The sequence below is a fragment of the Rhinoraja longicauda genome, chromosome 30 (assembly GCF_053455715.1).
Source record: "Rhinoraja longicauda isolate Sanriku21f chromosome 30, sRhiLon1.1, whole genome shotgun sequence".
Taxonomy (NCBI): Eukaryota; Metazoa; Chordata; class Chondrichthyes; order Rajiformes; family Arhynchobatidae; genus Rhinoraja; species Rhinoraja longicauda.
The window spans coordinates 4,463,857-4,488,773 of record NC_135982.1 but is presented as its reverse complement, the minus strand read 5'-3'; the positions used below and the strand labels follow the sequence as shown (position 1 = coordinate 4,488,773).

The following is a 24,917-nucleotide window of genomic DNA, read 5'->3' as shown; positions in this document are numbered from 1 at the left end:
GATTTTATGTCACCCCTTGCAAGGGAGTGAATATCATTTCTTACCAACAGAGCAACCCCACCCCCTCTGCCCACCTGTCTGTCTTTTCTATACATTGTGTACCCCTGATTATTCAGTTCCCAGCCCTGGTCCTCTTGTAGCCATGTCTCTGTAATTCCCACAACATCACACTTGCCAATGTCTAACTGAGCCTCAAGCTCATCCACTTTATTTTTTATACTTCGCATTTAAATACAACACTTTAACTTCGGTATTCACCACCCCTCTCACACCGGTCACCATTGGCCCTGACACTCTCTTATCCCATCTAGAACTTTCCTTCCCATTTATTCGAGTCCTGTGCAATTTCTCCTGTATTCGCTTCCCCTTTAACTCCATCTTCATATTCCCAATTTGTCATCCACTCCCCCCCCCCCACTACTTAGTTTAAACCCACACGTGTAGCACTAGCAAACCTGCCTGCCAGAATGTTGTTCCCCCTGCTGTTAAGGTGTAACCCGACCCTTTTGTACAGGTCAGCCCACCCCAGAAGAGATCCCAGTGGTCTAGAAATCTAAATCCCTGCTCCCTGCACCAGCCCCTCAGCCATACATTCATATCCCCAATCTCTCTGTTCCTGCTCTCACTAGCACGTGGTACAGGAAGCAATCCAGAGATAACCACCCTCGACGTCCTATTTCTCAGTCTTCTTCCCAACTCTCTAAACTCACGTTGCAGTACCTCCTTCCTCTCGACGTCGTTCGTGCCTACGTGCACAACTACTTCCAGTTGATCGCCTTCCCTCACTAGGATGTTCTGAAGCTGGTCCGTGATGTCTTGAACTGTGGCACCAGGGAGGCAACAGATAATCCTCGAGTCCCGCCTGCTGCCACAGAGTCTACTGTCCGTACCTTGGACAATGGAGTCACCCACTACTATGGCTCTTCCTGGCTTTGGTCTCCCCGGTCGAGTCTCCTTGCCTGGATTAGAGCCACCAACCAGTCCGCCACTTGGACTGGAAGCGTCTTCTGCCCCGACAGCTCCCAAGAGGGTGTACCTGTTTGCAATAGGCACAGCCACCGGGGCCTCCTGTAGTCCACGCTCACTCCCCTTTGAAACGGTCTCCCACCTTCGCTCAACCTGGTCACTTGGCGTGACAGCCTCACAGTAGGTCCTGTCCAGGAAACTCTTGCATTCCCGGATGGCCTTGAGGGCATCCAGCTGCTTTTCCAACTCCACCACACGTCCATTCAGGAACTACACCTACGTTCTGATAATTTTTTTATTTTTTTAAATTAATTTTTTTATTCCCCTCCATTTTGTTTTTTGTACATAACAACAAAAAAAATAATAATAATAAACCTCACCCACCTTCCCCGGACACCCCCCTGCAGCTGATGTGTTCACAATACACTACAAACACAAATGCACAACCCGACAGCAAAACCTCCACATTCCTCCAAGGCGCAGGCCCACACACATCCACAACATGTCAGATGGTTCAGGATACACTCATTCATTATGCATCAGCCATCCTGAGGTAATCGGCGCTTATGTAAACAAAAATAAGTAGATAAATAAAAGTAAAACATAATTAAAGGCAGATCCCCAACTACAATCAAGTGTCCTCTGTCAGTGGGCAGTTCTTTTAGACTCTCAAAGTATGACAGAAAATGTTCCCATTTTGAATAAAACTTTTTCACAGACCCCCTCAGTGTAAATTTGATCTTTTCTAGTTTTAGAAAAAACTTTACGTCCTCCAGCCAAGCCGGCAGCAGATGGAGGAGTTGTAGATTTCCAGACCAGCAAAATTCTCCTACGGGCCAAAAGTGATGTGAATGCAATGATGTCAGATTGGTTTGCATTTAAACCCAAAGTTCCATCTGTTACGCCGAATATAGCTACAAGCAGGCAAAGCCTCACTGTCACCCCAAGGACTTCACTGATGGTTTTGTAAACCACTGTCCAGTAGTCACCAGGTTTGGGGCAGGACCAGAATGCGTGAGCTAGATTGGCTGTAGAGAAGGAGCACCTGTCACAGCCAGCGTCTGTCCCCGGATATATGTCAGCAAGCCTGGCTTTACTTAAATGAACCCTGTGTAAAACTTTGAATTGTATGAGCCCCAATCTTGCACATAATGACGAGGAATGGACTCTTTTTCAGTGCTTCTTTCCAGCATTCCTCAGACAGATCCCTACCAAGGTCATCCTCCCATCTAGTTTTAATTTTGTTCAGGTTTTGATCTCCTAAAGACATCAATTGAGAATATAATACAGAGATCAGTCCTTTATTTGCAACGGTAACAGTGAGTTTATCCAACACTGACAGACGGAAGATCAGGAAAAGAAGATTTTTTTTTCATGGCAAAGTGGCGGATCTGAAGATATTTTAAAACAGTGATTTTGTGGGAGGTCATATTTTCTGCACAGGTTATCAAAATTATCAAATATGTTGTCAGTGTATAAAGCCTTAATGCACTTAAGACCATTCAAACCCCATTATCTAAAGGTTGAATCAAATGTAGAGGGGGGGAATAAATGGTTACTGTAAACGGGACCCAGAACTGAAGCTGATGTGAACTTAGAGTGGCAGCGAAATTGATTAAAAAAATTGAGGGGGGATAGTACGACGGGATTGGATGTGAATCGAACGGATTTTAGATTTAGAGATACAGTGCGGACACAGGCCCTTCGGCCCACCGAGTCCGCGCCGCCCAGCGATCCCCGCACATTAACACTCCTACACACACTAGGGACAATTTAAAAAAAACATTTACCCAGTCAATTAACCTACATACCTGTACGTCTTTGGAGTGTGGGAGGAAACAGAAGACCTCGGAGTAATATCTTTTGGATATTAAATGCCCAATAATAATGAATAAAACTAGGAAGGCCCAGTCCACCTACTTCACGACCTCTTTGGAGAATGCACTTATTAACCCTTGGAACCTTATTGCCCTGTATAAAGGAGGTTATAGTTTGGTTAACTAAGTTTAAAAAATGACTTGGATAGGAAGACCGACCGGCAAGCACTGGAACAAATAAAGAAATCTGGGAAGTACAGTCATCTTCACCGACTGCACTCTCCCGGAGGGGTAAGGGATAGACTATGCCATCTCTCAAAGTCAGCTTTCATTTGGCTAACTTGAGGCATATAATTAGTTTCAAACAGAGATGTAAAAGAGCGGGCAATGGGTATTCCTAGATATACAAAACCATCTTGAGATAAGGGAAAAGGCAGGGATTCCTGTCAGATCTGTAGGGCTGGGTTGATGGGAAAGCATTCACTTTTTTGGAGATTTAGTTTATAGCCAGAGAAAGTTCCAAACTGATCTAACAAGGACACAATTGCTGGGCTGCTAGCTGTAGGGTCACTCACATAAAGAAGGAGGTAATCGGCGTATAGAGACACACGATGTTCCATGTTTCCTCTCCTAATGCCCTGAAATATTGTGGTTGATCTAAGTGCAATAGAAAGAGGCTCAATTGCAATCGCAAAAAGAAGCGGAGACAGTGGGCAGCCTTGGCGAGTGCCCCGTGTTAATGGAAAATACTCAGATCGCGAATAATTTGTCTATGCATGCTAAAGGTGAGAGATATAATAGCTTAATCCAAACAGCAATTTTTTTGCCAAGCCCAAACCTCTCCAAGACTCTAAACAAGTATGGCCACTCCACTCGATCAAACGCCTTCTCCGCGTCCAAGGAAATAACAACCTCCGAACGCGGTGAAGCACGTGTGGGCAAATAAACCACACTGGCCAGTCGACGGATATTAGAAAAGGAATGACGATTTTTAATGAAACCTGTTTGATCTTCTGAGATTATTTTGGGGAGTTGGCGCTCTAAACGGCAAGCCAGCGCCTTAGCCAAAATTTTTACATCTACATTCAAAAGTGAGATAGGGCGATATGATCCACATTGAGTCGGATCTTTGTCTTTTTTGAGAAGAAGTGAAATAGATGCCTGTGAAAGGGTAGAGGGTAAGGAACCATTTTCCAAAGATTCTTGAAACATTTCTAAAAGAACTGGTGTGAGCTTATCCTTAAATTTCTTATAAAATTCTAATGGGTTTCCGTCAGGGCCCGGGGTCTTACCACTCTGCATCGCCATAATGGCATTATTAATCTCTTCCTGCCCAAGAGCCTGATCTAGATCTGCCTCTTCTGGTTCAAGAATGGGTATTTCCAAATCATCTAAAAAACGTTCCATGTTCATTGTGTCTGAGGTGAATTCTGAGGTGTAAAGAGAAGAATAAAAGGCTGTGAAAATGTTATTAATTTCTTTTGGGTTGCTTATTATATTTTGGTGTGTGTCTCTTATCTGAGGAATAAGTCGTGATGCGGCTTGACGCTTCAGCTGGTGCGCCATAAGCCGGCTCGTCTTGTCACCATATTCATAATAGAGACCAGGAGTCCTGAAAATTAGTTGTTCTGATTGGGTAGTAGATAGAAGATTAAATTGTGCTGGTAAATCAGCACGGCTTTTATATAATTCAGCAGTGGGTAGCTCAGAGTATTGCCTGTCCAGAACCAAGATGGATTGTGACAGGGTCAAATAAGCTTTTAAAGTTTCCCAAAGTAAAGAGCATGATACCGACTCGGTTTTATTAGTCTCGAGGAATATGTCTATGTTAGCGGGTACAAAACTGCAGAATTTCTCATTGGAAAGCAAAAGGGAATTGAGTCTCCAAAGAGGTCGTTCTCTAATGTTTAAAGGAAAATCTAGGTCCAGTATCACAGGCGAGTGATCTGATATTACTTTAGCAGTATATTCAATTTTCTTAACCACAGGCATAAAGGAACTGTCTATAAAGAAATAATCTATTCTGGAAAAAGAAAAAAAAGAGAATTGCCTAGCAATTGGGTTCAAGAATCTCCAGGGGTCTACATAGCCATTTTGTTGCATAAACAATGAGAAGGTCTTTGCCATACCAGAAGATATCCCTTGGAACTTGACCTATCAAGCAGTGGATCAATAGCACAGTTCAGGTCTCCCGAGAAAAATAGCTGATGCGTATTCAGATCAGGTATTAATGACAAAACCTTATTTGCAAAGTAGACATCATCCCAATTAGGGGCATAAATATTCACTAAGACGACAGGTTTTTGAAAAAGAGACCCAGAACTATAATAAACCGGCCATTCGGGTCACTGACTACTTCAGATGGTGTTTATTCACAAAATGCTGGAGTAACTCAGCAGGTCAGGCAGCATCTCAGGAGAGAAGGAATGGGTGATGTTTCGGGTCGAGACCCTTCTTCAGACTGATGTCGAGGGCGGGACAAAGGAAGGATATAGGTGGAGACAGGAAGATAGAGGGAGATCTGGGAAGGAGGAGGGGAAGAGAGGGACAGGAACTATCTAAAGTTGGAGAAGTCGATGTTCATACCACTGGGCTGCAAGCTGCCCAGGCGAAATATGAGATGCTGTTCCTCCAATTTCCGGTGGGCCTCACTATGGCTCTGGAGGAGGCCCATGACAGAAAGGTCAAACTGGGAATGGGAGGGGGAGTTGAAGTGCTCGGCCACCGGGAGATCAGCTTGGTCAGATGGTGTAAACTGTGTTCTTTTGGCGATTAATATTGCTTTCTGATTCATTTTGACAAAATGATTAATTTGACAAAATAATTAATCACTTTGCCCTGATTAAAATGATTAATTTGACAAAATCTATTTTTGTGATTTTCAAATTTATTTCACAAATGTAAATCTACTTTAGACTGTCATTAGGTCAGAACTCAAAAAACTTAAGATTTCAATGGTTTCATTTCTCAATGCCGTGTACAATTTAGTAACAGAGGCCATAGCACAAAACATCTTTCAGATTCAACTGAGCTGGGAGGAATTGTCCCGTGTGCTCTGTGCACTTTTTCAAGTGTGCTTGGACGCTTTGACATTCTTTCCAAGACAGCCGTTTCTCACTTCAATATCTTAAATATCTTGTGGTTTTGAATATGACCACATTAGCTTCGGTACTTGATATTCATTCTGGAGAGAATGGCATCGAGCGCTTCTGATTTACTTTGCTTCGCAGTGGGCTCCGCTCAATCATTGTCATCTTCTACACCATTTTCATCAAATAATTCATCATCTTTGTTTGAGAAGAGCCACATGTAAACATGTCTTGCAGTTTTGGCAAGATCCTTTGTGCACCCCTCCCAACCCTTTCGAATTTGGCGGAAAGTTTCCACTTTCTTATTTCATTTCCGCCATTCCGATTTCGCCTCACTTTTTTCCACAAAACGATCGTTAATTGCAATTTGTCAATTTGGCCACTAGAGTTCACTAGGGTTCCCCGCGTTCTGGAAGTCTCCCCGAAAATGTGGCACCTAGGCTGGGCAAGGCAGCCAATCTCGACCTCATTGGGCTTCCATGGCCGATTGGTGGGTTGAATTTGCAACCTGCGGCCGGGGCTCTGAAATTCCAGCCCATCTGGAGCCAGCACATCTGTCCCCATAGTCGACTTCCTTAGTCAGCTGGATAAGCCAGCAAAGCTCTGGAACCAAGAGTGCCAGAAAGTCAGTGGTGGAACTGTAATGAGTAAATATTACATTTAAGTGGAAGATTACATAACTGTATTAATTAATTAATTAAGACTGGGTTAAAATATAAAGCGCAGCAGAAAAGCCAATTACCACCTTTTTGGGCTGATTATCAATTAATGTGCAAATTTACTTCAAGTACTTCCGTATGCTTAGTAGAGTCACATATATCAACTCTTTCTTCATAACTTAGTCATACATTTTATGACCATTGTTCTTTTATTCAATACCAGAATTGGGATGTGTAAGGAAAAAGCAAAATAAAAAAACATGTGTAAAAAGTATCTCTGTTCAATAACCTTTCTATAAATAGCAGAATATACTCATGATAGGCCTGACATTGTACATGTAGTCCAAGAACTACAGACTGTTGGAAATAATAGTCGTTTTTCACACATGAATGTAGCGCAAAGCATATGCGCATTTGGCGTGCATACTTTTTTTTGCTGAAAAGTTGCATTACGTGCCATATTATGAATTTTGATGTAAAATTCTGAATTTTGGACATCAAAATTATAAATTTGTAAAATCGAATGTTGAGAGGTCTGTTTGTGGGTGGGAATGCAATCTGGGAGTTCCAGGCAGGGTCATAATCCATCGGATCATCCAAGTACCTGAGGGGTCCTGCAATGCCTGGGTTTCCTCTGCCCAATCCTGATGTAAACAGCTTCTGCCATTATCACCAGTTTGTTGCTCCAGATGGTTCTGCATTAAATCAAATATTTTGTCAGCTTTGACTAAGTTGCAATTGAGGACACTCATTGCAATCATATCCAAACTTTCAGGGAAAAGATGGCTTGATGAAATATCACTAGGCAGTGTTGGTATGACATCGCTCAGTTCCCATCTCTATTCCGTTTTCACGTTTGACTAGATTTTACAGTAAACCATTTCTCAAGGGTGATTTGCGGAAAGACATAGTAATTCAGCAATGTTGTTCAAAAGTAGAAACCTCAGCATCCACAATTGATCTTCAACCCACTCACCAATGGAGTCATCGTCTTCATCCTCATCATCGGACTCCTCATCTTCTCTCCATAGATCTTGTCCTCTTCATACTCATCTTCATCGCCTTCAGCAGACAGGATACGCAGCAGCTTGTACAACACATCAACCACGTTAAGTGAATGCCTTACAAATGCCATAATGGCTGGAAAATGCCTGATTTTTGACCAAGCTTCTTCATGGCACTGGCTCCAGCAGTGGTCATCCCAACGACATGTTTCTTCAAATTAATGTCAAAAGTTTCAAGTTTATCATGATCAGTTTTAGTCCTATTTCGGCAAGCATTGAACCATAGATTCGTATCATCCCGAGGCCAAAGAGCTTGTCCGTGTGGTGTGAATTGAGACACGTGTAGCATTGGTTTCTCTGAGGTTCACTCGTCCAAAGTGCGTGAAAAGCGGTCCCTTCAATTCCTGTGTTATTCTTGGATTTTTGTTCCAAACAGGTTCGGGGCTTCAAATTGAGCAAGAATGTACTCCAACTCGCAATACGATATGCAAACCCAAAAAAGGGTATTACTGCAAGGAAACCAACTGTGCGATGGCTAAAATGCATTCAACATGTCCAGCAGGCCATGGAGTTAAAGAGAAAGGTAGGAATTGAGCAGCATAACGGAATCAGAGATTGGAAGTTTGCATTAAGGCATTTTGCTAGGGGGTTGTGCTTAAATCCCATAAGATCTTTTATAGACTTGCTGCATTTAATTCTGGGCAGAACAAGGACATTGAAATGTCCAGCTGGGTGGCTGCCTGGAGACCCATGTAGCATCTGCAAGGCTGACGTTTATTTTAAGGAGTTCTTTGCATAAATTTAGATTGGGCTTTGGATTTATGTTCTAATAGGCTGCCTATTTTTGTCCATCATTGAGCAGTCTTGACTTCTGTCACTATTGTCCATTTCATTGCTTCTCTCTGCACTCCTGAGAACACAAGGTCTTAGACTCCCCAACCTCTTGATCAGCACTGGTTCTTTGTAAAATAATTAAATATCAATATGCTCATTTTTCGATTCACGTAGCTTTCTCCTTCTCACACTGTTATTCTGAAGCCTGTGCAAGCTCCCCTGCTCACACAGTCCCCATCCTATCCTCCATCATTACAGCATGCACTTGTTCCTTGCCTGTAGTCCCCAGTAGCTGGAAGTGTCCTTTGTAGTGGTGTGACCTAAGCAGCATAGGCAAGCTAAAAGTAATACAAAAACAGGTCCAAGTAACTTTTCATTTAAAACAACACAAATTATTCAGTAAAGTCAATTATTTCCCAAGTTTTCAAGGTGTTACGTGACAACTTCATAATTGATAAAATGGTAGTGCAAAACTGGCAAGTTTATTTTGTTTAATGTTAAACTTGTTTTGATGCAATGAAAAGTAATTATTTTTAACTGTAATGCATGTAAAAATGACAAGAGCTTTCTCAGACCAGTAATGCAGTCTCCACTCTAGTTACCTGTCATTAATGCTTATTCTTTTATTTTTCAGGGACACAGTTAAATGATACTGTGTGTGAGATGTGTCCTGCAGGAACGTTTTCAAGTAATAATTCATCAACTGAAGCTTGTATGAATTGTACAGCGTGAGTACTTTTAGAATCCATTGTAATCCATGTTCCGGAAACTCGTGTTGATATTTTGCAATTCACAAAGTCCCGTTTCCATATTATTCCTATCATTCACAATGTGCCTTTCAGAAACAAATATAATTTACTCCAATGTAAAGGTAAGAAGTTGAAATCCTCAGTTGAAAATGCTGTATTATGTTTTCTCTGGAATTTGCACTTTCTTTGTAGTAAAAGAAACAATCCTCCTGACCCACATTACGGCAGAACATTTGCAAAGTATCTCCTTCCTCTTGCATTGCCCTCGGTGACAGTAAATTGTCCCAATGTCTGGATCTTCCCCTTCAAGCATACCTGGCAACTTTTGCATTTGGGGAGCAACCCCCAGTTAGTACAATCATAATGATTCTCACATTTAATTCAGAGAGTTCCCAGATTCTCGGAGTGCTTAGAAGTACATTTCTTAATGCTCAAAAAAACCCACCGTACCACAGAAAGGTTGCAGGGTCATGCAATAAATACCCTCATAATTAATTTAGCTAAATGTTAGAAACTTTACACTATTAGATAATGCTGGATAATTCTGCCATGGTCAATCACGCTTAACACAGATAACAATATCAGCAGTCCTGCACATTTACTGTCAATTAAGGTGATGCATTTTCTGTTGTGGGCATTTCTAATTAAGCTTGAAAATAAAAATTAAAATCCAATGTTAGCTGCATAATTTAATTTAACTCTTATTATAGTTTAAGTATAACTTTGTAACTTGAATTATAACCAAGACTAACAAAAGTATCCCGAAGCAATAAACAAATATATTTCTACAAACAAGTAAAAAGATGTGAAGACAGCAATGCAAGGTTCAACATGGTAGAATAAAGGCAAACCCACGAGGATTTGAACACAATTAGACTTTAAAAATATCTAATGGAAAGTTATTAAGATGAAACATTTTCCTTGAATTACTCAAAAATATTAATCCATTTGTTTAGAGTGCGATTCAAACTGCAATTCAATCATGAATAACAATTGTGAATTATGTTTTTTTTCATCATTAATAAATACTAGTTAAGACAAGTAAAGATATTATACTCAAGATAGAACCTCCAAAAAGAACCAAATTAATTTCCCAGTTCCTCTGCTAGGCAATTATATTGATTCTTTTGTTGTCGTTGGAAACTAAAGAATGGAAGCAACTGAGAGCAGTCTCACATAGGTGTATGAAAGAGTAGAGAAGGATGGTGTGATGAAATCAGCACGGAAGTTGACATAGGAAAATGAGGAGGAGGAATGTGTTCCTACCAAGACACTCCGTGTGTTTCCCAACCAGCTTGGATGTACAAGGAGATCCGCAATCTACTGAAGATCAGATCTGGGTGTTCTTGTCAGGTGATCTAGGTCATACAAGAAGTCCAAGTGCCTCCTCCAGAAGGCCGCTGGGAATGTGACGTGACTCGTCTGGGCTAAACTTGTGGCTCCGATGGACACTCAACAAATATAGCATGGCTTGCACTCCATCGTTTCAATCAGCGTGAGATAGAGTAGCACAAGTGACAGCAATGTGTCACTCCCAGGCGAGCTCAAGGTTTCCTCTGCTCCCTTTGAAAGGGAAAACAATGATGTACCATCATGGGTCCTACAGTCCCACATGACCCTGTGCAAACTTAAAAAAACACGTTAAGATTGAGATCCTCTGAAAGCAAACAGTCCTGTTGGTATACCTGTATTCTCAAAACCTGGCTTAGAGATTTCACGGAAATCTTCAACCTCTCACAACAACAGCGTGAGATCCCCACCCTCAGTAAAGGACATCTCTAATACCAGTGCCTAACAAGAGCAGGAGCTGGGTGTGGCACAAAGCATTTCGCCTGAGATGGAAGGATGTGATCCATGAGAATCAGGGCTGACATCCCAGTGCATTGCCCAGGGACAGGTGTTAAACCAAAGTCTTGTCTGCTCACACAGGTGAAATGGAAAGATTCTGTAGAACTGTTATGAAGATGAGTGGTTGACCTATTCCTGATGTCCTCATAATGCCAAAAGTGCTAAACCTCAGAATGCTGGGGTTGCAATGAAAGTTCAATCATAGATTATTTGTAACTGATTCATTATATTTGAACAAAGCAGCCTTTGGGAATGCTTGTATTCATTTATTTTCCTTTCTGTAAGTTCCCCAGATGTGACGAGCTCAATCGACAACTGCTTGAACCTGGGAGCAGTAAAGCTAATGCAACATATGCAGAAAATTACATTTTAAGAATTATCTGTCCAATCGCCGTTGGGGTTATCGTTTTGATTTTAATTGTTTTCTGGAAGTGTCCTAAACTCAGAGCATGTATGTTATTAATTTATTGTGTACATCTTTCTATTATCATTTTCTGAATCCAATGTTTTTTTAGCCAATTTTGGAAATGATCATCATTTTTTAAATATTAGTATTTATAATCACCAAACTACTGTGCGACTGTGAATTTAACCAATCTTCTTGCTCTCTGTACTAAAAAACGTAAAATTGCCAGTTTTACTAATTGTCATTATTTCCACTTGAGGAAATTGCTTGAAGCTGAGAGGAGTCATTCTCCACCTCGATGTTGTCTTTGACCTAGAACTGGGGTTTTTCTTCATACATCCACACCACTATGAAGCCGCCCTGTTTTCACTTCTTGCACATGGCTCTGTCTTGCATCAGCTCCTCCTTTACCCTTCAGCCATGCCTTTGCTACTTTTTCACCTCTATTCTGCTGCTCTGCTTGCTGATATACATTCACTCCTGCTACAAGCACACTTCAACTTTAAAATCTAAATACCTGATATCATGTGCTTCTGGTGTTTTCCCAACTCCAGTCTCATCCCTTCAGCCTTGTGCAGACATGCAGGGCCTCTGGGTCTGCAAAGCCACTCTCCTGATCTTCCCTGAATTCACTCTCCACCACTCCTCTAAATTTTGGAAATTCCTTCCTGAACATTTTCTTTAGGCTACCTCTGTGATCCAACTGATCATGTTGTAATTGCTGGGATTCCCCATGGTTTCTTTGTGGACCTGACAGATTGTTGATTACTACAGGTGTCCCGGGTTATGGGGCGAATGGGATTGAGAGGGGAAGATAGATCAGCCATGATTGAATGGCAGAGTAGACTTAATGGGCTGAATGGCTGTATTCTACTCCTAGTAGGAACTTGGGAGAACTAGTTGTTCCTTTGCCTAAAGGGCCTGTCCCACTTAGGCGATTTTAAGGCGACTGCCGGTGACTAGGCTGTCGCCGGGGTGTCGCGGGCATGATTGTGAGGAATTTTTCAAAAATCGTAGTGGATCTCAGCGCGTCGTTGAGAAATCATCCGGTTTGAAATTTCTCGGCGACAGCTGGCTTGTCGCCAGGCATCGTTGCTTATTGCGGGCGCTGTCGTATGCTGTCCCCAGGTTTGATAGGTCCTCTTAGATGCATTTAGAAGCACATAATATTAAATTAAGTAAATTCATTTCAAAATACCATAAAATGCTTGTGTTTAACCAATTTATTTACTGTCAGGATATTTGACAGGTAGATTGGAGGCAACAGTTTGTCGGTCAGGTAAGCGTGGGAATTTTCGATGTTTATGGCCATCAGCCATTACATTTAAAGTGGACTCCAAACCCAGATATGCAACCCAAAAACCAGATATGCATCTCCCTTACATTTTTCAAAGAATGCCCACACACATTTCACAAAAATCCACTTAACCACTTAAAATCTTTTTTTTTTTAATACAGCTATTAGTAAACTGGAAGTAAACCCAGTTTATACCTTGTTACAGGGAAGCTTGGTTTTTACTTACTGACTTGTCAGTGATTACAGCGAAAATCAGGACGTCGGAGAAGCATTGATAAGCGTGGTAATTTTCGCGATGTTTCCGAAGACGCTGTAATCTCGAGCTGACTCGGCATTGTTGTGGTCATTGTAGTAGGGTAAAAGAAAATTTTGGCGATCTGCTACGACTTTGACAGTAACCGGCAGTCGCCAAAAAAATCACCAAGTGGGACAGGCCCTTAAGTGCAGTTCTGAAGAATTCTGCTTTGCATAACCCTTCTCATTGCCCACTCATGCCTGTTGGTCCCGGCTGCTGCTGTGGTGCTGCTGTCAGACCTCCGACAATACACACCCTGAGCTGTTGTATATCCCACTCCTAACATTATCACACCGATTATAGATTTAAAGTAAACTCCATCTGGCTACGGTGGGATCTTCTGTCATCCTGAACAGCCAAAGAGAACAGTTGTGGCAGGAAACTGGCAGAATAGTTTGTAAATCACTGATTAATTTCATGTCAAAACATGACAGACTAAAGATATAATAAACCAATTTTGCGGTATTTATACTGAAAACCACCTTCCATTTTTGTTTCTGGTAGGTTTCAAAAAAAGACTAGAGAATGTGGTAAGCATATAATATCTCACCATTATTTAAAGGTCGTGTGTATTAAATTGTATTTCCTGCAGAGTTAAAGTTGAAAGCAATGCAAACAGATTGCTGCTGTTTAATTCAAATAATTTAGTATTATGTGTTCTGTGCATGTTCTACTTACCCTGAAATGATGCATCATTACACTGGATCCAAAGCACATCAAAGGGAGTAACATCAGCTGATCAGTGCCTTACAGCGTGAGGTGCTAAATGATACGATACAATAGAACTTTTATTTATCCCAGGAGGGAAATTGATCTGCCAACAGTCATAAAAACACAAAATACATGAAACATGAAATTAAAATGTGGAATGGAAAGGCTTGGGGGATGTGCAAAGATTGGGGGGGGGAGAGGGATACAGTCTCAGCCCACCCCATGACAGAAGGTGGAGGAGTTGTAAAGTTTGATAGACACAGGGAAGAAGGATCTCCTGTGGCGGTCTGTCCTGCATCTTGCAATTGATTAAAGTATTTACGATATAAATTACAATCACATCCCACGTCAACCGTATCAGCTATCACTGAACCCATGGAATTGGATTTTAAGAGATTGCAAAATAGACTCAATCTTGATGTGCGTACATAACAACTTCCCTCAGCATACGAGAAACTATAGAAGCAGATACAATTGTGATGTAAAAAGGCATTTGGACAGATAAATGGATGGGAAGTGTTCAGAGAACCATGGACCAAATATAGCCAAATGGGACTGGCCCAATGTGCCAACCTGGTCAGTGTATAGCACTAGACCTCTAGTCTATGTTCATCTCTGGTAAATGTCAATCCAATCCAATCCACCTCCTGCCATTGTTAAATGATCTGGTGTGCTTGAAGGCAGAGGTGTCATCAGCATTGGTGTACAATACATCACAAAAGGGAAGGTATAGGGGGATTGCAGGGCAGGCGAGGTCACCACCCTGACCCGTACTGTTGCCACGCCTACTGGAGGGCAAGCCGTGCACTGCAGGCAAGCACTTACAGTGCAGCGGGGCCTCTTTACTTAGTCTTTTTCTTCGATATTATGGTAGAAACGACTTCTGTTGTGGAACAATTCTCCAGTCCTAATGAGAGGGTGTTGCAGTGGAATGCTGCGGCTGTAGTTTGCTGCAGCTCGGCTTCGCCCGTCTTCACCCATCAGCGCGTCTCCGGCTCCTTCCCGGCGCTCCGAGTGTCCTAACACCTCTCCCTGTTCCTGTGCTCCTCACACCCCTGCTCCGTGCCTCGCTTCCTGCGGCTCTTCGGCTCCTTGCCGCTCCTGCTGGCCCTCCAGCCCTTCTCCCCGCTCGCCATCTCCATCAACCGGGCTCCGCTTTCACTTGAGGCTGGGGCCGCCGAGCAGAGCCTTGGCCTGGTCCTCTGCCTATTGCCTCGGCTCCCAGAGCCCAGCCCAGCTCTCGCTGCTGCTTGGCCTCCGCTACCGATCGGCCTCTCCCCTCCTCTTCGGGCTCGACTCTCCGCTCCTCCTCCTCTTCCACAGCCTCCTCCTCCAAGGCACGACTCCCTGGGCCCTTCGCCCTTGGGCCCCGGCGGGTCGCCGACCTCCAGCACTCGCTGCTTCTCCCCCTGCAGACCCTCCAGGCCCCTCGGCTCAGGTTCTTCCCGCTGCCCCTCTCCCAGCTCGCTCAACCCCGTCGTTTACTCTGCCTTCTTCTCCTCTTCTTCTCCCCCCCCCAAGGTCGGCTGCCCTCTGCTTCTCGGTTTTGCTCTCCTGCCTCCCTGCCGAGTTTCCCCTTCTCCCACCGGCTGGCCAGACGTCTCCCCAGATGCTTCTTGCGTCTGCGGGCTTTGCAGCCTTTCTCCTGGTTCCTCTTCCTCCGCCAGATCCTCCAGCTTCTTCCTCATTTTATATAGCACAAAAATTGGCCTTTTGGTGATTTCTTTTCAAGGTAAGAATGTACGTGTTACTAATGTATGCCTGAAACTGCCATGTCCTCCAGGCGGTTTGAGCGACTCTGTGCGTCACGCACTTTGATGCACAGAGGAAAGGAAGTGACAAACTACTTGAGATGATGTAATGTCTGTGATGTTGTGGGGGGGCGGGAGGTTTGTTCAAGTGATCAGGTGAAATTTGGGAGGTGGGGAGTTTGTTGGGGAGCCAGTACTGCACAGTGAGGATGATGAGGAGAATTACAGATAGCCGTGTGGAATCTGGACAACTTTTAACATTTAACATGAAGATGGAGAGAAAAAAGATATCCAGAGAAGAGCATGAAATTTGTTTCTACTGTCAGGTACTTGGTGAGGATTTGACCGTACTAATGGAACAGTAGGTAATATTGCAATAATCCTACAGATTTGACAATGGACAATAGACAATAGACAATAGGTGCAGGAGTAGGCCATTCAGCCCTTCGAGCCAGCACCGCCATTCAATGTGATCATGGCTGATCACTCTCAATCAGTACCCCGTTCCTGCCTTCTCCCCATACCCCCTCACTCCGCTATCCTTAAGAGCTCTATCCAGCTCTCTCTTGAAAGCATCCAACGAACTGGCCTCCACTGCCTTCTGAGGTAGAGAATTCCACACCTTCACCACTCTGACTGAAAAAGTTCTTCCTCATCTCCGTTCTAAATGGCCTACCCCTTATTCTTAAACTGTGGCCCCTTGTTCTGGACTCCCCCAACATTGGGAACATGTTTCCTGCCTCTAATGTGTCCAATCCCCTAATTATCTTATATGTTTCAATAAGATCCCCCCTCATCCTTCTAAATTCCAGTGTATACAAGCCCAATCGCTCCAGCCTTTCAACATACGACAGTCCCGCCATTCCGGGAATTAACCTAGTGAACCTACGCTGCACGCCCTCCATAGCAAGAATATCCTTCCTCAAATTTGGAAACCAAAACTGCACACAGTACTCCAGGTGCGGTCTCACCAGGGCCCGGTACAACTGTAGAAGGACCTCTTTGCTCCTATACTCAACTCCTCTTGTTACGAAGGCCAACATTCCATTGGCTTTCTTCACTGCCTGCTGTACCTGCATGCTTCCTTTTATTGACTGATGCACTAGGACACCCAGATCTCGTTGAACTCCCCCTCCTCCTAACTTGACACCATTCAGATAATAATCTGCCTTTCTATTCTTACTTCCAAAGTGAATAACCTCACACTTATCTACATTAAACTGCATCTGCCATGTATCCGCCCACTCACACAACCTGTCCAAGTCACCCTGCAGCCTTATTGCATCTTCCTCACAATTCACACTACCCCCCAGCTTAGTATCATCTGCAAATTTGCTAATGGTACTTTTAATCCCTTAGCAGAATATACTCATGATAGGCCTGACATTGTACATGTAGTCCAAGAACTACAGACTGTTGGAAATAATAGTCGTTTTTCACACATGAATAGCGCAAAGCATATGCGCATTTGGCGTGCATACTTTTTTTTGCTGAAAAGTTGCATTACGTGCCATATTATGAATTTTGATGTAAAATTCTGAATTTTGGACATCAAAATTATAAATTTGTAAAATCGAATGTTGAGAGGTCTGTTTGTGGGTGGGAATGCAATCTGGGAGTTCCAGGCAGGGTCATAATCCATCGGATCATCCAAGTACCTGAGGGGTCCTGCAATGCCTGGGTTTCCTCTGCCCAATCCTGATGTAAACAGCTTCATGCAGTTTTCTGCCATTATCACCAGTTTGTTGCTCCAGATGGTTCTGCATTAAATCAAATATTTTGTCAGCTTTGACTAAGTTGCAATTGAGGACACTCATTGCAATCATATCCAAACTTTCAGGGAAAAGATGGCTTGATGAAATATCACTAGGCAGTGTTGGTATGACATCGCTCAGTTCCCATCTCTATTCCGTTTTCACGTTTGACTAGATTTTACAGTAAACCATTTCTCAAGGGTGATTTGCGGAAAGACATAGTAATTTAGCAATGTTGTTCAAAAGTAGAAACCTCAGCATCCACGGATTGATCTTCAACCCACTCACCAATGGAGTCATCGTCTTCATCCTCATCATCGGACTCCTCATCTTCTCTCCATAGATCTTGTCCTCTTCTTACTCATCTTCATCGCCTTCAGCAGACAGGTTACGCAGCAGCTTGTACAACACATCAACCACGTTAAGTGAATGCCTTACAAATGCCATAATGGCTGGAAAATGCCTGATTTTTGACCAAGCTTCTTCATGGCACTGGCTCCAGCAGTGGTCATCCCAACGACATGTTTCTTCAAATTAATGTCAAAAGTTTCAAGTTTATCATGATCAGTTTTAGTCCTATTTCGGCAAGCATTGAACCATAGATTCGTATCATCCCGAGGCCAAAGAGCTTGTCCGTGTGGTGTGAATTGAGACACGTGTAGCATTGGTTTCTCTGAGGTTCACTCGTCCAAAGTGCGTGTGTTATTCTTGGATTTTTGTTCCAAACAGGTTCGGGGCTTCAAATTGAGCAAGAATGTACTCCAACTCGCAATACGATATGCAAACCCAAAAAAGGGTATTACTGCAAGGAAACCAACTGTGCGATGGCTAAAATGCATTCAACATGTCCAGCAGGCCATGGAGTTAAAGAGAAAGGTAGGAATTGAGCAGCATAACGGAATCAGAGATTTGAAGTTTGCATTAAGGCATTTTGCCAAGGGGTTGTGCTTAAATCCCATAAGATCTTTTATAGACTTGCTGCATTTAATTCTGGGCAGAACAAGGACATTGAAATGTCCAGCTGGATGGCTGCCTGGAGACCCATGTAGCATCTGCAAGGCTGACGTTTATTTTAAGGAGTTCTTTGCATAAATTTAGATTGGGCTTTGGATTTGTGTTCTAATAGGCTGCCTATTTTTGTCCATCATTGAGCAGTCTTGACTTCTGTCACTATTGTCCATTTCATTGCTTCTCTCTGCACTCCTGAGAACACAAGGTCTTAGACTCCCCAACCTCTTGATCAGCACTGGTTCTTTGTAAAATAATTAAATATCAATATGCTCATTTTTCGATTCACGTAGCTTTCTCCTTCTCACACTGTTATTCTGAAGCCTGTGCAAGCTCCCCTGCTCACACAGTCCCCATCCTATCCTCCATCATTACAGCATGCACTTGTTCCTTGCCTGTAGTCCCCAGTAGCTGGAAGTGTCCTTTGTAGTGGTGTGACCTAAGCAGCATAGGCAAGCTAAAAGTAATACAAAAACAGGTCCAAGTAACTTTTCATTTAAAACAACACAAATTATTCAGTAAAGTCAATTATTTCCCAAGTTTTCAAGGTGTTATGTGACAACTTCATAATTGATAAAATGGTAGTGCAAAACTGGCAAGTTTATTTTGTTTAATGTTAAACTTGTTTTGATGCAATGAAAAGTAATTATTTTTAACTGTAATGCATGTAAAAATGACAAGAGCTTTCTCAGACCAGTAATGCAGTCTCCACTCTAGTTACCTGTCATTAATGCTTATTCTTTTATTTTTCAGGGACACAGTTAAATGATACTATGTGTGAGATGTGTCCAGCAGGAACGTTTTCAAGTAATAATTCATCAACTGAAGCTTGTATGAATTGTACAGCGTGAGTACTTTTAGAATCCATTGTAATCCATGTTCCGGAAACTCGTGTTGATATTTTGCAATTCACAAAGTCCCGTTTCCATATTATTCCTATCATTCACAATGTGCCTTTCAGAAACAAATATAATTTACTCCAATGTAAAGGTAAGAAGTTGAAATCCTCAGTTGAAAATGCTGTATTATGTTTTCTCTGGAATTTGCACTTTCTTTGTAGTAAAAGAAACAATCCTCCTGACCCACATTACGGCAGAACATTTGCAAAGTATCTCCTTCCTCTTGCATTGCCCTCGGTGACAGTAAATTGTCCCAATGTCTGGATCTTCCCCTTCAAGCATACCTGGCAACTTTTGCATTTGGGGAGCAACCCCCAGTTAGTACAATCATAATGATTCTCACATTTAATTCAGAGAGTTCCCAGATTCTCGGAGTGCTTAGAAGTACATTTCTTAATGCTCAAAAAAACCCACCGTACCACAGAAAGGTTGCAGGGTCATGCAATAAATACCCTCATAATTAATTTAGCTAAATGTTAGAAACTTTACACTATTAGATAATGCTGGATAATTCTGCCATGGTCAATCACGCTTAACACAGATAACAATATCAGCAGTCCTGCACATTTACTGTCAATTAAGGTGATGCATTTTCTGTTGTGGGCATTTCTAATTAAACTTGAAAATAAAAATTAAAATCCAATGTTAGCTGCATAATTTAATTTAACTCTTATTATAGTTTAAGTATAACTTTGTAACTTGAATTATAACCAAGACTAACAAAAGTATCCCGAAGCAATAAACAAATATATTTCTACAAACAAGTAAAAAGATGTGAAGACAGCAATGCAAGGTTCAACATGGTAGAATAAAGGCAAACCCACGAGGATTTGAACACAATTAGACTTTAAAAATATATAATGGAAAGTTATTAAGATGAAACATTTTCCTTGAATTACTCAAAAATATTAATCCATTTGTTTAGAGTGCGATAACAGTGCCTAACAAGAGCAGGAGCTGGGTGTGGCACAAAACATTTCGCCTGAGATGGAAGGATGTGATCCATGAGAATCAGGGCTGACATCCCAGTGCATTGCCCAGGGACAGGTGTTAAACCAAAGTCTTTCTGCTCACGCAGGTGAAATGGAAAGATTCTGTAGAACTGTTATGAAGATGAGTGGTTGACCTATTCCTGATGTCCTCATAATGCCAAAAGTGCTAAACCTCAGAATGCTGGGGTTGCAATGAAAGTTCAATCATAGATTATTTGTAACTGATTCATTATATTTGAACAAAGCAGCCTTTGGGAATGCTTGTATTCATTTATTTTCCTTTCTGTAAGTTCCCCAGATGTGACGAGCTCAATCGACAACTGCTTGAACCTGGGAGCAGTAAAGCTAATGCAACATATGCAGAAAATTACATTTTAAGAATTATCTGTCCAATCGCCGTTGGGGTTATCGTTTTGATTTTAATTGTTTTCTGGAAGTGTCCTAAACTCAGAGCATGTATGTTATTAATTTATTGTGTACATCTTTCTATTATCATTTTCTGAATCCAATGTTTTTTTAGCCAGTTTGGAAATGATCATCATTTTTTAAATATTAGTATTTATAATCACCAAACTACTGTGCGACTGTGAATTTAACCAATCTTCTTGCTCTCTGTACTAAAAAACGTAAAATTGCCAGTTTTACTAATTGTCATTATTTCCACTTGAGGAAATTGCTTGAAGCTGAGAGGAGTCATTCTCCACCTCGATGTTGTCTTTGACCTAGAACTGGGGTTTTTCTTCATACATCCACACCACTATGAAGCCGCCCTGTTTTCACTTCTTGCACATGGCTCTGTCTTGCATCAGCTCCTCCTTTACCCTTCAGCCATGCCTTTGCTACTTTTTCACCTCTATTCTGCTGCTCTGCTTGATGATGTACATTCACTCCTGCTACAAGCACACTTCAACTTTAAAATCTAAATACCTGATATCATGTGCTTCTGGTGTTTTCCCAACTCCAGTCTCATCCCTTCAGCCTTGTGCAGACATGCAGGGCCTCTGGGTCTGCAAAGCCACTCTCCTGATCTTCCCTGAATTCACTCTCCACCACTCCTCTAAATTTTGGAAATTCCTTCCTGAACATTTTCTTTAGGCTACCTCTGTGATCCAACTGATCATGTTGTAATTGCTGGGATTCCCCATGGTTTCTTTGTGGACCTGACAGATTGTTGATTACTACAGGTGTCCCGGGTTATGGGGCGAATGGGATTGAGAGGGGAAGATAGATCAGCCATGATTGAATGGCAGAGTAGACTTAATGGGCTGAATGGCTGTATTCTACTCCTAGTAGGAACTTGGGAGAACTAGTTGTTCCTTTGCCTAAAGGGCCTGTCCCACTTAGGCGATTTTAAGGCGACTGCCGGTGACTAGGCTGTCGCGGGCATGATTGTGAGGAATTTTTCAAAAATCGTAGTGGATCTCAGCGCGTCGTTGAGAAATCATCCGGTTTGAAATTTCTCGGCGACAGCTGGCTTGTCGCCAGGCATCGTTGCTTATTGCGGGCGCTGTCGTATGCTGTCCCCAGGTTTGATAGGTCCTCTTAGATGCATTTAGAAGCACATAATATTAAATTAAGTAAATTCATTTCAAAATACCATAAAATGCTTGTGTTTAACCAATTTATTTACTGTCAGGATATTTGACAGGTAGATTGGAGGCAACAGTTTGTCGGTCAGGTAAGCGTGGGAATTTTCGATGTTTATGGCCATCAGCCATTACATTTAAAGTGGACTCCAAACCCAGATATGCAACCCAAAAACCAGATATGCATCTCCCTTACATTTTTCAAAGAATGCCCACACACATTTCACAAAAATCCACTTAACCACTTAAAATCTTTTTTTTTTTAATACAGCTATTAGTAAACTGGAAGTAAACCCAGTTTATACCTTGTTACAGGGAAGCTTGGTTTTTACTTACTGACTTGTCAGTGATTACAGCGAAAATCAGGACGTCGGAGAAGCATTGATAAGCGTGGTAATTTTCGCGATGTTTCCGAAGACGCTGTAATCTCGAGCTGACTCGGCATTGTTGTGGTCATTGTAGTAGGGTAAAAGAAAATTTTGGCGATCTGCTACGACTTTGACAGTAACCGGCAGTCGCCAAAAAAATCACCAAGTGGGACAGGCCCTTAAGTGCAGTTCTGAAGAATTCTGCTTTGCATAACCCTTCTCATTGCCCACTCATGCCTGTTGGTCCCGGCTGCTGCTGTGGTGCTGCTGTCAGACCTCCGACAATACACACCCTGAGCTGTTGTATATCCCACTCCTAACATTATCACACCGATTATAGATTTAAAGTAAACTCCATCTGGCTACGGTGGGATCTTCTGTCATCCTGAACAGCCAAAGAGAACAGTTGTGGCAGGAAACTGGCAGAATAGTTTGTAAATCACTGATTAATTTCATGTCAAAACATGACAGACTAAAGATATAATAAACCAATTTTGCGGTATTTATACTGAAAACCACCTTCCATTTTTGTTTCTGGTAGGTTTCAAAAAAAGACTAGAGAATGTGGTAAGCATATAATATCTCACCATTATTTAAAGGTCGTGTGTATTAAATTGTATTTCCTGCAGAGTTAAAGTTGAAAGCAATGCAAACAGATTGCTGCTGTTTAATTCAAATAATTTAGTATTATGTGTTCTGTGCATGTTCTACTTACCCTGAAATGATGCATCATTACACTGGATCCAAAGCACATCAAAGGGAGTAACATCAGCTGATCAGTGCCTTACAGCGTGAGGTGCTAAATGATACGATACAATAGAACTTTTATTTATCCCAGGAGGGAAATTGATCTGCCAACAGTCATAAAAACACAAAATACATGAAACATGAAATTAAAATGTGGAATGGAAAGGCTTGGGGGATGTGCAAAGATTGGGGGGGGGAGAGGGATACAGTCTCAGCCCACCCCATGACAGAAGGTGGAGGAGTTGTAAAGTTTGATAGACACAGGGAAGAAGGATCTCCTGTGGCGGTCTGTCCTGCATCTTGCAATTGATTAAAGTATTTACGATATAAATTACAATCACATCCCACGTCAACCGTATCAGCTATCACTGAACCCATGGAATTGGATTTTAAGAGATTGCAAAATAGACTCAATCTTGATGTGCGTACATAACAACTTCCCTCAGCATACGAGAAACTATAGAAGCAGATACAATTGTGATGTAAAAAGGCATTTGGACAGATAAATGGATGGGAAGTGTTCAGAGAACCATGGACCAAATATAGCCAAATGGGACTGGCCCAATGTGCCAACCTGGTCAGTGTATAGCACTAGACCTCTAGTCTATGTTCATCTCTGGTAAATGTCAATCCAATCCAATCCACCTCCTGCCATTGTTAAATGATCTGGTGTGCTTGAAGGCAGAGGTGTCATCAGCATTGGTGTACAATACATCACAAAAGGGAAGGTATAGGGGGATTGCAGGGCAGGCGAGGTCACCACCCTGACCCGTACTGTTGCCACGCCTACTGGAGGGCAAGCCGTGCACTGCAGGCAAGCACTTACAGTGCAGCGGGGCCTCTTTACTTAGTCTTTTTCTTCGATATTATGGTAGAAACGACTTCTGTTGTGGAACAATTCTCCAGTCCTAATGAGAGGGTGTTGCAGTGGAATGCTGCGGCTGTAGTTTGCTGCAGCTCGGCTTCGCCCGTCTTCACCCATCAGCGCGTCTCCGGCTCCTTCCCGGCGCTCCGAGTGTCCTAACACCTCTCCCTGTTCCTGTGCTCCTCACACCCCTGCTCCGTGCCTCGCTTCCTGCGGCTCTTCGGCTCCTTGCCGCTCCTGCTGGCCCTCCAGCCCTTCTCCCCGCTCGCCATCTCCATCAACCGGGCTCCGCTTTCACTTGAGGCTGGGGCCGCCGAGCAGAGCCTTGGCCTGGTCCTCTGCCTATTGCCTCGGCTCCCAGAGCCCAGCCCAGCTCTCGCTGCTGCTTGGCCTCCGCTACCGATCGGCCTCTCCCCTCCTCTTCGGGCTCGACTCTCCGCTCCTCCTCCTCTTCCACAGCCTCCTCCTCCAAGGCACGACTCCCTGGGCCCTTCGCCCTTGGGCCCCGGCGGGTCGCCGACCTCCAGCACTCGCTGCTTCTCCCCCTGCAGACCCTCCAGGCCCCTCGGCTCAGGTTCTTCCCGCTGCCCCTCTCCCAGCTCGCTCAACCCCGTCGTTTACTCTGCCTTCTTCTCCTCTTCTTCTCCCCCCCCCAAGGTCGGCTGCCCTCTGCTTCTCGGTTTTGCTCTCCTGCCTCCCTGCCGAGTTTCCCCTTCTCCCACCGGCTGGCCAGACGTCTCCCCAGATGCTTCTTGCGTCTGCGGGCTTTGCAGCCTTTCTCCTGGTTCCTCTTCCTCCGCCAGATCCTCCAGCTTCTTCCTCATTTTATATAGCACAAAAATTGGCCTTTTGGTGATTTCTTTTCAAGGTAAGAATGTACGTGTTACTAATGTATGCCTGAAACTGCCATGTCCTCCAGGCGGTTTGAGCGACTCTGTGCGTCACGCACTTTGATGCACAGAGGAAAGGAAGTGACAAACTACTTGAGATGATGTAATGTCTGTGATGTTGTGGGGGGGCGGGAGGTTTGTTCAAGTGATCAGGTGAAATTTGGGAGGTGGGGAGTTTGTTGGGGAGCCAGTACTGCACAGTGAGGATGATGAGGAGAATTACAGATAGCCGTGTGGAATCTGGACAACTTTTAACATTTAACATGAAGATGGAGAGAAAAAAGATATCCAGAGAAGAGCATGAAATTTGTTTCTACTGTCAGGTACTTGGTGAGGATTTGACCGTACTAATGGAACAGTAGGTAATATTGCAATAATCCTA

At 42.9% G+C, this 24,917-nt stretch overlaps 1 protein-coding gene across 1 annotated transcript in view; it reads left to right on the top strand.

Moving 5' to 3' along the window:
- Window positions 1-24,917, top strand: part of LOC144607896 (uncharacterized) — a 59,880-nt gene that overhangs the window by 17,322 nt on the left and 17,641 nt on the right. Inside the window, exons 4-9 of the mRNA XM_078425023.1 lie at window positions 7,972-8,118; window positions 9,004-9,097; window positions 13,469-13,494; window positions 17,910-18,056; window positions 18,942-19,035; window positions 22,575-22,600. Of these exons, the coding sequence (XP_078281149.1) occupies window positions 7,972-8,118; window positions 9,004-9,097; window positions 13,469-13,494; window positions 17,910-18,056; window positions 18,942-19,035; window positions 22,575-22,600 (534 nt within the window). The remainder of the gene's footprint in view (window positions 1-7,971; window positions 8,119-9,003; window positions 9,098-13,468; window positions 13,495-17,909; window positions 18,057-18,941; window positions 19,036-22,574; window positions 22,601-24,917) is intronic.